The sequence below is a fragment of the Lolium rigidum genome, chromosome 7 (assembly GCF_022539505.1).
Source record: "Lolium rigidum isolate FL_2022 chromosome 7, APGP_CSIRO_Lrig_0.1, whole genome shotgun sequence".
Lineage (NCBI taxonomy): Eukaryota > Viridiplantae > Streptophyta > Magnoliopsida > Poales > Poaceae > Lolium > Lolium rigidum.
This window is the reverse complement of record NC_061514.1, coordinates 112,073,500-112,087,666: the sequence shown is the minus strand read 5'-3', so window position 1 is coordinate 112,087,666 and position 14,167 is coordinate 112,073,500. Positions and strand designations below refer to the sequence as shown.

The window sequence follows — 14,167 nt, the reverse complement described above, 5'->3', positions numbered from 1 at the left end:
AATCGCGAGAAATTAATTTTGAAAGTAAACGGTTTTCACGCCATCGTGTTTAGATACCACTTGAGCTAATACACTCTATAAATTCTACCAACATTTTTGTAGTCCTTTCTTCAAAGGAAGGTAATATATAATTGTATTCCTCACTATAATATGTATCTATTTGATCATCTATGACGGCCACATCATCCCCCGGATGAACCAGTATGTACATGCGCATTATTTACTAAAACAGTCTCTATATCGGCTACTATGAATGGAAGACATTTCACTCTATTCTGCTTCAAAGCCGTGATACGCTCTGGGTGTTTTCTACGATTCCTACCTGCATCTCTTCCCTCCTTTCCACCCATCTCATCGACACATCGCAATATATGTGCATCCACTGTGGCAGGCGGTTGATATCTCCTGACGTCGACCGACACACTAACAAGTCGACCGTGTTATCTTTTAAGCCCCAACAGTGTCAGTGTTACCCATCTGACAACTATGATGGCGGCCGACCACTATGGGCTCATAAAACCACCTCACCGTTTATCCTCCTCCCCATGTTCTGCTTTGGTGTAAACCATGTAGTTTGACAGGTTCTCCGTTATTTCTTTTAAAAATAGCGATAAGCATATTCTTTAGGTAGCGAGATTTGATTCTCTTCTCTTGCTACGAGTTCTTACATTCGGCGACGAGTATGTAACTTTGCTTTCTCCCGTGATGCCAAGATTCTTCCGAAATATGTTCCTTCGCCAATACTTACATAATGGGCCTATGCTACTAGTTGCATGCTTATATTTTTGAAAGGGGCAACTGATTTGCCACCATTCATTAAATAAGAAGAAGAGTTTGACAAGTACTTTAGGGCAAGTTTACATAGTGGATTACTCTCCCAAAGTTACAACACTGAAAAGTTCCGCTCCCGCAAAGACCCAAAGCTTTGCCTGACTCTTAATTATCTCAAGTATAATGGTGGGGGCACGGATTTGTAAGGTCCTTGCATTTTTCTCTTACCAAACCGTCCAACTAATTAGCATGGTGATAGAGGCCACATCTTTACGATTTGGAACACCCTTGCGCGACATGCTTGTCCACCAAGCTTTGAGAGAAATGTCTATCGTCCACTCATGGGTCCAAGTGAAAGGGAGCCCGAGCCACTCCTTGACCACCCCCAAAGTCTCTTGGTATAGCGGCAATGGGACAATATGTGTGCAGTGTCCAAGTGCAAGCAGCGAGGCACACGTTGTTGTTGCATGTCGACTGGGGAACATCCCCGTGCTGTCTAGGACCAAGATACACCGCCTCCCATTGTCGAAGTTGGAGAACAACGACATATCCAACACCTCTGGACCAACATCTTCGCTCCAGAAGAACCACCTTGCTCCGGCCGTCAGCGTCGTCGTGTATAACAACGAACGCCAGTGACATACCAAGAAAATGATCTCGCCAGATCTATAGAACGACGAGAAGACCAAGATGCCGATCTGAAGGATCGATTAGCACACGTTGCCATCAACCCTAAGACGCCGCCCGATGGTCGTCACCGGTGTGAGAGTAGAGTTTAGGCGGATTTATTAGCCCAAAAGCTGCTCCCACCACCCCAACGAATGACGCACCACCGACAAAACCAAGCTTATTTGTAAGAAGGGCAAGCCAGATGGCAATCATTATGGCTACAATTTTTGCAATAGCGTGTATCAAACTATTGTTTCTATAATCAACAATGTCCTCGCCCCCCTCTTTTTTCGGAAGAAGCACTTTATTGGCCGAGTTGAGTTGAGCCATCGTAGGCGAGTCACATGAAGATTGTTGAATTGATGGATGCTATGTCTAGCGAGAAACCACGCTCCGGTGACGTGCCCAGGAGCACTTTGTTTACTTGTAAAACATATCTCTTACTCTACATTTTGTACTCTACTATGAAAGTACAAAATATGAAACAGTTTTTGGTTCCATCTTTATCTAATGAGTCACCAAAATATTAAATTGGGATTGGTTAGCTGGGGTGCTAATGCTCTTCTAACCGTGCAATTGATTTTCATGAAAGTACACATAATTTGTTAGTCAATTTGTTTCATATGAAACAGTTTTTTGTTTCCATCTCGATCTCAGATTCAGCAACGGACACGTTAACGTTGTTGTTTTTGGCGTATAGACGTGGACAGACCAAAGCAGAGTTTGATCCGACGGCGGAGTCCTTGCTGGAGCAGGAGCCGGTCACGACGGAATCAAAAGCACAACCCACCCAGGCACAGCTCACACCCACCCAACACCCAAGCAATCTCAATCGACAGACCCAGCCCACCGAATCGCCTTCCGATTCTTCGCTCTCGCCCCGAGAGCACTGACCCAACCCTAGATCTCGCACCACCACCGCAGCAGCAGCGCGCCATGGCCAAGCCCTGGGGCGGCGTCGGCGCCTGGGCGCTCGACGCGGAGCGCGAGGACGAGGAGCGCGAGCACGCCGCGGCCTTCCCCGCGCCCGAGCCGCCCGCGCCCGTCGGCGGCGCCGCCAGCTTCCCCAGCCTCAAGGACGCCGTCGTCGCCGGCGCCGGCAAGAAGGGCAAGAAGACCAAGGGCACCACGCTCTCCCTCGGGGAGTTCACCACCTACGGCGCGGCGGGGGCGCCCGCGCGCCGCGCCGCCCCCGCCGAGCCCAAGGGCCTCACCCCGCAGGAGATGATGATGCTGCCCACCGGCCCCAGGGAGCGCTCCGAGGAGGAGTCCGGCCTCAGCGGCCGCGGCTTCCGCTCCTACCCCGACCAGCGCGGCGGCGGGTTCGACGACGACCGCCGCTCCAGCAGGGACGCGGATCTCGACCTTCCCTCCCGCGCCGACGAGTCCGACAACTGGGGGAAGAGCAAGAACTTCACGCCCACCCCCAGCAACTCCGGCCCCCGCGACAGGCTCAACAACGGGCCGTCGCCGCTCGGCCGCTCCGACGACATTGATAACTGGTCGCGGGACAAGAAGCCGCTCCCGTCGCGCTACCCTAGCCTCGGTACCGGCGGCGGTTTTCGTGAACCGTCCGCCGGCGGTTTCCGTGAATCCTCTTTCCGCGACTCGCCAGGACCATCCGACTCTTCGGATCGCTGGGTCCGTGGCAACGTCCTTGCCCCTGTCAGCGGGGATAGGCCTCGTCTCAACCTCAACCCAGCACCGAAGCGTGATCCCTCGGCTGCAGCCACGCCGCCGGCGGAGGCACCAGCTGAGGCCGCGCGCAGCCGGCCGAGCCCGTTCGGGGCTGCCAAGCCTCGTGAGCAGGTGCTGGCTGAGAAGGGTGTGGATTGGAGAAAGATGGAGACTGAGATCGAGACTAAGACCAGTCGGCCTACCAGCTCGCACTCAAGTAGGCCCAACAGCGCGCATTCCTCCCGCCCTGGGAGCCCTGGATCGCAGGTCTTGGCGGTTGGGAGTGAGGGGGCACCAAGGGCGCGGCCAAAGGTAAACCCTTTCGGCGATGCCAAGCCACGCGAAGTGGTGCTGCAGGAGAAGGGCAAAGATTGGAGGAAGATTGACCTTGAGCTGGAGCACCGTGCAATTCATAGGTATGTTGTACTTATATGTATAGGCCTGCATCTCGACATCTACCATGTCTTTTGATATTGCAATGCTGAAGTACTGTCATCATAGGTAATGCACATTACGATCGTGCACGAAACGATGAAAGAAATAATCTTGCTCAGAAACCACTGAGCAAACCTTTGGCTATGTTATGCATGAAACTGCCCGCTTTCTAGTGTGTTGAATAAATCTCTGATGCTTAGTATACATCTGTTGAATAAACCCCAAAATGCTAACTGTAAAGTTTACTTTAGGCAATTTTAGGCATAGGTTAGTTTGGTATCATGAATGTATGAAGTGATCTGATTAAATTAGACGACTCTACATTGAAATCAAACATTGAAAAATAAATGCCATGGCTTGATATATTTTTGCTTGCTTACCAATAATGTAGTGGTACTCAACTTTTTCTGCATAGTCGCTTTCATTTTATAAGCTCTTAATTGTTGGCAATTTCTTGCGGATATGAAAATAGTAAGGGTTGAAGGGAGTAGGTTTAGTTTCGTGCTGGTTATATTCCTCAAAGTATAGCATGCCATTTTGGTAGGGAAAAACATAACCATAAATAATCTCATCATGTTAATCTGCTAGCACCATGCAACTCGAGTTTTTTTTTTTGTTAAAGATTACCTGTGCAGCATTTTATTTAAACTAACTACTTTATGGAGTTGATTGACTTTATTTAAACAACAGGAAAAAATCTCTATTTTGCTAATTTTTTTGTGTGGGCATTCTGTTTCTGCCAATGACATAAGTAGATCTACGTACAGCCTGGCTGGGACCAACGATGTTTTTTGCGCTTTGCAATTAAGTTTTCTTGTCTCATTTGGAGCGTTTGTGTTGATTATTTGAATTTAATTTATTTTTAAGTTGGCCTTGATATTTATATTCGCTACATTTTAAAGAGTAAACAGTGTCTATTTGATTTAGGACAAGTGATTTTGTGGCTGTGAAGGTGGCTTAACTTAAAATGAATAATTCCTACACTAGAATTCTTGCCTTGATTTTTATGCTATTTAGTATCAGCCGTGATAATTTTGATGGTATCGTTCTGTGATAGGCTGGTGCCTCCTAAAAGACATGATGATTGAATCATCTTTACACATCTTTACTTTGGTAAATTGTAAGCCTAATGTATGAATAAATTAACCTTGTCACATCTGTGGTTGTCTGTCATCGTTCTCAAATAAGTTAGGAAACTATATTCATAGACATTTTTAGCAGCCTTTCTTTATATTTAACCTGAACACTACTGCTTTCGTACTGATGCTTCATCACAGTAAATGGATGCCTGATAAGTCCATTCATTCAGCTTCTAGGTTCTGTTTAAGTGAACCCTATTTTTTTCAGGCCAGAGTCAGAAGAAGAAAAGATTTTGAAGGAAGAAATCACCCTTCTCAAAGTGGATCTAAAAGAAATTGAGGCCAAGACTAGTGATGGTTCTGACCAAGCTCCCCCAGAGAATGCAAAAGACTTGTCTGAGAAGATATCTCAGTTGGAAAAGCAGCTTGAGCTGCTTACAGTTGAGTTGGATGACAAAACTCGATTTGGGCAAAGACCTAGTTCTGGAGCAGGCAGGGTGACATCGTTTCCACCTGCTAGTTCAGCAGAGGAGCCACATGTTGCAGTGGCACACATGGACAGACCCCGTTCACGCGGTGGTATGGAAACATACCCGAAACCAGTTGAAGAAAGGTGGGGATTTCATGGTAGCAGAGAAAGAGGTTCTTTTGGTGGAGGCGGAAGTTCGGACAGGTTTGTACAGTTTGTTTGCTAAATTTTATTGCGCTGTTTTTCCACATTGATTTGCCAGTTTTTTATACTCAAATCTTGCATATGCTTTGGTGGATGTAGATGGCCTATTAGTTTTAGATTTCTGTTCAGTTCTATTACTTCTGATCAATGATCATGTTTGCTAAATTTACTGCGCTGTTTTTCCAGATTGATTTTTCAGTTTTTTATACTCAATCTTGCATATGCTTTGGTGGATGTAGATGGTCTATTAGTTATAGATATCTGTTCAGTTCTATTATTTCTCATCATGTTTAGCTGAATACTAGACCATTTAGATAGTGATCTTGTTATAAGTGTGATAACATACGTATATGTATCATGTATAAGACAAACTGAACTTTGATTCCAACAGCTTATTTTGTGAGAGACTGAGAAAGCTTGATTCATCACACATGCATAATTTTTTTTTGCGATGTCTCTTCTTCAGTGGGTCCTCCATAATATATGTGCTTCAGCTCTCAGCTTACCATGATCTGCTTTATTTAAGCACAAACAACTGATCCAAATCACACCTTTTTCTTTCAAGCATTTGAGTCATTTGATTTTATCAATGTTTGTGCCTGCAGCTCTTTATTTACTTGGTATTTCTTTTTCAGGTCAACAACTAGGCAGGGATGGTGAAGATCCTGGTTTTGAGCATCATCTGTGAAGGAAGCTTCTGGTCCGCAGCCCTTTTCTTGTTTTGAAAGAATGGGAAAAAAATAAGCAATTTTATTTTTGTTGTGTTTGACTCCATTTTGTTCGAGTAGAAGATTAGAGATAACCTTTGTCAACAGAGGTTACTCAGCGTGAAGCTATTGTTACCACCTTTATGGTGTAGGTTACTTTTGCTTCCTTCTTTTGCCATCTTTCATGTCCAAACGAGACTGCAAAAATTTATGCTAACTATTACTCTTGGTTACCGGATCCTTATGCCAGTTGTTCGTCTGCTTAAGTGGGATATTTATATTCTCCAGTTCATGTGTTAAATCATCTGTGATTGTTATATTTGCTAGTATTTGCCACTCTTATGGCACCAGCTGTTGTAGCTCTCTCCCTCACTCTCCTGCCCGTGCTATCTGGAAGCACTATCTTTCATGTATGTTGCTTCTCGCTGAGTAAAAACCATATGCTGATGACACAATGTTATTTCAGCAGTTTGCCACGTCTCTTGAGCTGTAGTCAGTTCACCGTGAAATCTCTATCTTTGTTCATTCCCATGCCATAGTGTCGTGCTCTCCCCTGATCCTGATAGGGATCACATAGTTACCCACCGACAACCCTAATATTGGCTGGAGGGACACCAACAGAAGGCCCTCATCACTCATCAGCAACGTGGCTATGAAGGTTGAAGATGGCTATACGATGGACATGGAGTTCATGTACCGTCCTGTGGGTAAAGGTCAATGTTGATGTTGGCTTTGATAGCATACCTCTCTCTAGCAGCGTGGGGATTGTGGTGCGGGTTGCAATGCAAGTGGAGATGTTTCGGCATGGGAATCTTTGCTGGGTCACCTGATTCTGGAGAAGCTGAATTATATATGCTTTATTGTGTGACCATTTGATTGACCTTTTATCTTCATATGCTCGTAATTCTGCCCTAAAAAAAATGCCCGTAATTCTTGAAAAATTGTTCGTACGTGAAACGCCTTCTCGCCTCTTCCTCTTTCGGCAGGTCATCGATTGTCGACTTGAAGAGGGAGCCGCTAGGTGTGACGACTAGGGGGTAGAAAAATAGGGCCAAGTAGATTGATGAGGTTCCGCTTTGCGTGTTGAAACATGTAAATGATTGGAATAATGTTGTTTAACCAATGTACAACATGCTCAAAAGAAAGAGAAGTCTCTAGGTGATTTGCGTTCAGAATCACATGGAGCCTAACGAAACTAGTAAGAAAGAGACAATGGGCATGTCGAACTCTGGTGCGGAAGAGCTATAACATTTTGCGAAGCCCATTTGAACTCAGCTCAGTCAGGTATATGCACGAGTTACACCTACAGAACAAGGGCTAATTCTCCCTCCTTTCTCTTTGCTCCTCGTTGCCTTAAGAGTCAACTCCTCCTCCTTGGCCCCTCTCTGCTTCCCCTCTGTCAGCCAGGTTGGGGATGATAGAGGTGGCCGGGTAGCCTTTATGTATAGTAGTAGCAGGGTTAGGGTTGCAATTTTATTTGCCTCCATGGAGTTTTGCGTGGTGCCGCTGTGTTGTTATCCCAACCAACAACTTAACCTTAATGTTGGCTAGAGGGACCGAACAAAAGGTTCTCATCAACAATGCTTGAAGATGGCTATAGGATGGACATGAGGCTATGGACCGTCCCTCTAGGTAAAGATAATGCTTGATGTTGTCTTTGATACCATAGCGCTCTCTAGCAGCGTGGGGATCGTGGTGCGGGGTGCAATGCAAGTGGAGGTACTCTTGGTTCAGTCCGAGAATTTTTGTCTGGCCGCCTGAGTGTGTTAGAGATGCTTTGTGTGGCCTTTTGGTCAGGACTTCATCTTCATACGCCCCTAAATCTTGAAATTAAATGTTTGCATGTGCAACGCCTTCTCCCCTTCCCCTTTTGGGTAGGTATGCATTTATTGACTTGAATAGTTAGGCCCTAGGTGTGATGGCTTGCCTCCAAGATGTCAAGATTTTGAAATCAAGCGAGATACAAACATGATGGCCAACTATATCACTAGTTTTTGTAAGGGCTATACAAATTGGGACGATTTGTTCTTTGTGCGTTGAAACTTGTAAATGATTGTAAGAATGTTATCAATTAATACGACGTGCTCAAAAAGAAAAAAAAGCCCCGTGAGTGATTTGGTTATAGAACTCACAATGGAGCTACCTAATAAAACTAGAAAAAAAGACAACAATCATGTCTATTTCTGTTGACGTCAGAAACCCACTGGCGGGCAGAGACGGGCAACACCGTAGAGCCGGGAACAACTAGGGCTGCGGCTGGCCCTAGTCCCTCTGAGCGACGGCCCGCAAAGCCTCCTGGTCGCACGCACCGATGTTTATCACAAGGGCGTGCCACCCGACCTATACCCGGTCGGGAAGGTGTGGATGATGCCTCGCTTAGTTTCCTGCAGGGCACACACGTAAACGTTAAATACGAGCCTCGATCGGCTCTCAGGTTATCCTGTGAATCGGCTCAAGGAGCCGATCCACCCATGATTCGGACGAGGTGTCCGAATATATGGTGGTCCTGCTTGATCAAGGTAAAGCTAATGAGATCTACGACGATTTAGGGTTTTCACCGCATAATCGGATCATCCTACTCAGTGTTCGGGCCTCGCGCTCGCGCACGTTGACCGTAAGCCGATCCTAGACAGGGCCTAAAAACCAACACGAGGTTGATCCCCGGAACATCCGTTCTAGGACTAGCAAACGCCACCCTACACGCCGCTGGATCCTCCGCCCCCTTGTAAGGCCTAACTATTGCAGATATTAAACTAATCCTTGTAGAACAAGGAGCAATCGTAACGGATCGGATCTACTAAACTATGATCAAGCGGGGTGCCGCCCCTACACCTAAGATAGGTGTAAGGCGGCTAGACATGCAAGGGTTGCACTACGAAAGCATGTAATATGAAGAACAATGCTAACCCTAACATGTCTAAGATAACTACGTTGCTCGCCATCAAAAAGGCTTCGATACGAGCAACGCATGAACAACGTAGGCAGGCTTGTGCTGCCTAGATCGCAAGATGCGATCTAGGCAGCATGATGCTTACCGGTAGAAACCCTCGAGACGAAGGAGTTGGCGATGCGCCGAGATTTGTTTGTGGTTGAACGTTGGTTGTTGTTTATTCCATAAACCCTAGGTACATATTTATAGTCCAGCGGACTTTCTAATGTGGGCGTGCACTAAACCGTGCACGAGTAAGATTCTAACTTCTAAACTAAGATGCGATCTAATATGTTACAGATACACGGGCAATTAAGCCCAATTTGGTATAAAACGCCGATTCACGTATTCCTTCTATATATATTCTTCACGTCCATCTTGATCGCGGCCCACCTCTGACTTGGTCAAATTCTGGTGATAACACATGTCCCCTGGTTTTGGAAATGACATTTCCAAAATCATTACGCTTTCTTTCGTCGGGTCATGTCGTGGCGAGCGAGAACTCGCCGCGGAATCTTCCATCATTACGCCTCGCCTCCCGGGCTTCTCTGTATGAACTGTCAATCCCGGCCTCACGTCCTCGAGAACCGTCATGGCATTAAATCTCCACTACACTCTCTTTATTTATCTGTGCCAAACAGTTCACCACTCCATCGCCTTGCTCTGCTCCGTTCACCAAACCAAAAAACCCTTCTCTCCTGCAGCCATGTCTTCCTCTTCCTCCTCTGCTTCAGGCACCTCTCTCCAACCGTTGCCGAAGAACAAAGAAAAGGACGATCTCCGCTCCGGGGCGCACCCCATCTCCTCTGACAAGGAGAAGAAGGGAGAAGCGGAGAAGACCAAGGCCTCCCCCTCCACCAGGCTCCCGCCGAAGAAGCGCTCACGCATGTGGGCGGACAGCGAGGACGACGGTGATGACGAGGAAGAAGAAGATGAGGAGGAGGAAGATGATTCCTCCGCCTCCATTGGGTATCCTCCAACGAAGCGCTTCCGCGGGCTGGGCGGATAGCGAGGACGATGATGATGACGAGGAGGAGGAGGCTCCGGCCGACGGCTGGGGCAGCAGCGGCGAGGAGCTTCTCGGGAGCAGCGCCGACGACCTCGACGACGGCGACGATGAGGACAGCGACGACTAGTAGAATAGGACTAGCGAGTAGCAGTGCACTAGGCACTAGATCCCTCTTTTGAGAGCCATCGGCTCTTCTTGTAAAGCTGCTCCTTTGAATTAATGAGAATTGTTCTTCCAATTTCTCCTTTCATTAATCCAATTTCCATCCTTCCGCCCGCCACACCAAGACCGATAGTGACGAATCGGGTTATTATTATTTTTCTCGACCATGGCGTTTTGCAGTCCCGCAGCCGATGACTATTCATCGGCTAATTTGAGGAACCAATCTCTTCTTTTCTTGCAGCACCAGTATGGTCCAAACCTCGTACCAGACGACGGCTTTTCCTTCCCAGTTCCTCCCTGAGACGATCATGATGCAATAACAACCGAGGTAACTCCAATCGGCTCTTAAACACAGGGCACCTATAGGCCTGTTGCCCCCCGAGTCTCAGCCAAAACAAAACAGAGGCGAGGATACGCGAATTAGCTGTATGGACCTGGGCTTGATCATGTCTGAGGGAGCTTCTTATGCAGAGCCAGCCGATTTGAACATAAATCGGCTTCTCAAAGCAGAGCCTTCAAGGTGAGCTGCCCCCGAGCCTTCTTCGGTTCTTGCCGGCCAGATCGGCTCCTTTCCTTTGGTGGATCCGATGCGATCCATCCTTGACCCGATCCGCACGTCCGGGCTGCTCCCGGCATTGTTCTTGAAGAGAGGATCCAAGCCCTTAGACTACTCCATTGAGGAGCTCTCTTCCATTAGTGCTCCATGACCCTCCGATCGTAACGAGTTACTCCTCTTAAGTCGATGTCTGCTCGCATCGGCTCGTGCTCGAAAATTTTCGAATTTTCAGATTTTTGGCCGACTGGTGCATCGGCCCCCATACTCCAATACCCATCACCAAAAGATGAGATGCTTCCGTTGCATATCCTCGTATTTTATCCCCTGGGTGCCCCCCCGAGCCGATTCTGTCAAGAGAGTTGATGGTATCGGCTCTGTTGGATAATATGTTGAACCCAAGCGAACGGTGGGTGAGGATAATTTTGGCCGATTGCTCGGAATCGGCCTCCATGTTGCTTGTTCGATGAAAGGTTTTGTAAGTTCCCTTCATAAATTTTTTGGGGCCGATCACAAGGATCAGCCTCGCCACGTTCGCTCATTGATGTGCTCTTGCTACTCGCTCAGGCCGGTAGACCGAACCAGCCCAATCTCTGATCTTATCATGTTGGTGCTCTTGTTGTCGCCCACCTTGGATATATCGTGTAACCGTGGAGCACTGAGCTTCGTCGGAAGAACGAGCACCATGTTTGTGCCAGCCGATGTTTCATCATCGGCTTTCCTTTGCTTGGGGCGCCACTCCATTTTCCGTGGACGACCCTCTTCATCCAGGGTTCGCCGAACCTTCGCAGCCGGATCGGGCCTTGCTTTCCTCAATGTATGCAAGTACAACCTCTCGGCTTCTTCCGGGCCGCGCAATCGTTGAACCTCGCGTTTCGGGAACCGCTCGAGTCCGTCGGGGCACCACCTTGGCCGGTGGTACCTGTCTTCTTCTTCTCCCTCGTCTTCCGAATCTTCGAGATCTTCCGACCGAGGGGACTCAGCTCGTTTGCTCTGTGGCGGGAGAGGTCCTAAGCGCTCGAACACGGACACGTTGGCTGCCTCCTTCTTCTTCCGGTTGCATTCGGGCAATTGCCGATTGTTGGCAATCGGCTCATTCCTGAATCCCAGCAGGTGCTCGAAGAAAGGACAATCCCGGTGCTCGTCCTCGTTGTCTTGCTCCCTTGCCTTTCCCTTGGCACAACGCTCGTGCTCCTCCTCATCGTGATTATGCCGACGATGTCTTCTGGCTTCTCTAGCCAGACGATCTCTTTCATCATCATCGCTGGACCGTCGGCGTTGGTCGTATTGACCCACATACTTGTTGAGGAGGTGATCAGAGAGAGGTCGCTGATATCTTATGTTCTTCACTTCTCCCTCTGTGACGTAGCGCTTGCCGTCTTGGCGGAGCCGATCGCGTGGAGCGGCTTCCTCTCGTATCTTTGCTATGAGAGCAGCTGCCCTCATCTCCATCCTTGCCGCCGTGGTGTCCAAGATCTACCATGTTGATATTGCACAGAAACCCGGCCGGCACCCCGCATGGCAAGCATACTCCACCATGTTCACGGCGGGGAAGGGCTGGGTATCGACCTTCATGGCGTACCGGTTGAAAACGAGACGCCCGTTCTCTATCGCCGCTTGGATGTGCCGACGCCACACCTCGCAGTCGTTGGTGGCATGGGAGAGCGAGTTATGCCATTTGCGATATGGCTTTCCATTCAGCTCTTGCGCCGTGGGGAATTTGAGACCTTCGGGTATCTTCAACTCGCTTTTCCTTGAGTAGGAGGTCGAAGATTTGCTCGGTCTTGGTCACGTCAAAATCAAATCCCCCGGGCGGGCCTCGGTGGCTTTACCCATTTGCGGGACACGGGGTTCCTCCCCGAGTCCACTCAGCCATCTGCTACTTCTTGGTCTCCCGCAGGAACTTCGTCTTCCTCTCGCATCGACCAGGGCTACCGCACGCTTGAACTTGTCTTGGTACAGGTCCGGGTGGCGCTGTTCATATGCTGAAAGTTTCGAACCACGTGCGCCGGCGAGGGATAATCTGCTTGGGAGGCCATGTCCTTGAGCCGTGTTGCAAGGCCCGCTACCGCCAACTCGACCGCTTCCTTTTCGGTTATACGAACCGAATAGCATCGGTTCCTAAGATTCCCGAAGCGCTCGGATGTATTCTGTCACGGTTTCTCCGCGCTTCGACGTAGCTGTGCTAGATCGGCAATGCTAGACTCCGAAGCTTCCGAATGATACCGCTCATGGAACCGCTCTTCCAATCGCTTCCAAGTTTGGATGGAGTTCGGTGGTAGCGATGTGTACCACCCGAAAGCCGATCCTGTGAGGGACTCGTGAGAAGAACCTCACGCGCAACTCATCCGACGCCGAGATCGTGCCCAGCTGTGCCAAATATCGGCTCACATGCTCGATGGAGCCGGAACCATCCGATCCACTAAACTTCGTGAAGTCCGGGAGCCGATATTTGGGTGGCAGCGGGATCAGTTCGTAGCTGTTGGGGTACGGCTTGGTGTAGCCGAACGCCTTCCTTTTCGGCATCATACCGAACCGATCTTTCGAATTGTACAAATCTGATCCGCCGTGATGGTCGAAGGTGTCGAACCCCGAAGATTCGCCGGGGTGGCATACTTAACCAGCCATGCTTGCTTTTCCGGTTCTAAGCCAACCGCAGGAGCCGGGCTTTGGAGGTTCGTCGGGGTTGCGTACTTAGCCAGCCACGATTGCTTGTCGGATCGGCTCCCGACGTTCCTCCCGCCGTTCCGGAGGCCGCCGATATTGCAGCCTCGGTTCGAGAGTGCCCGAGCGTTGCGGTCTGGTACGTATGCGCACGTGTATCCGTGCGGGATCTCCTTAGGCGGCTCGGGTAGGAATTGGTAGTCCCTAGGATCACCACCATCCTTGTAGACGACGTATGCCGATGAGTTCGGCAGTTCCGGTGCTGCCCATGCGAACGGGCCGGGGCTGGAGCGGCATCTCTCCTTTGAAAGTCCCCGAGCCGGTCCCGACGGGGAGTACCGGTGACTCATGATTTCCTCGGACGACGCGCGAGCGACACGCTTCAAGGTGTTCACCGGGCTCTCGTAGTGGCGGTGCAGCGAATGAGCCACCATGTAGTTGATCTCCTGCCGCAGCGACACGGTGCGTTCTTCGACGGAGCGGACGAGTCCACTCCATCGAGCGCGCCTTCGGTGTGAAACCCTTCCACTCGACGCCATGGGAGCGGGTTCGGTGGAAGAAGCCGATGAGTTCGGCTTCGAGGACCGCCTTGATTTCGTCATGCTTCTTCTTGAGGTCATCGAGCGGGTCCTCGTACTTGACCGGAGTGCTTTCCGCCATCTCGGATGTAGATGGCGATATTGTCGATGTCGAAGGTTGTCCCACCGGGCGTGCCGAATGTGTTGACGTCGAAACCCACCGGCGGGCGAGACGGGCAACACCGTAGAGCCGGGAACAACTAGGGCTGCGGCTGGCCCTAGTCCCTCCGAGCGACGGCCCGCAAAGCCTCCTCGGTCGCA

The 14,167-nt window shown here is 49.4% G+C and overlaps 1 protein-coding gene across 1 annotated transcript; it reads left to right on the top strand.

Moving 5' to 3' along the window:
- Positions 1 to 2,252: 2,252 nt before the first annotated feature.
- LOC124676431 (eukaryotic translation initiation factor 4B1-like) lies at positions 2,253 to 6,251 on the top strand. The gene is made up of 3 exons (XM_047212498.1): positions 2,253 to 3,533; positions 4,900 to 5,304; positions 5,940 to 6,251. The coding sequence occupies exons 1-3, from the start codon at positions 2,377 to 2,379 to the stop codon at positions 5,962 to 5,964; spliced, it is 1,587 nt and encodes a 528-aa protein (XP_047068454.1). The 5' UTR covers positions 2,253 to 2,376; the 3' UTR covers positions 5,965 to 6,251.
- The last annotated feature ends 7,916 nt before the right edge of the window (positions 6,252 to 14,167 follow it).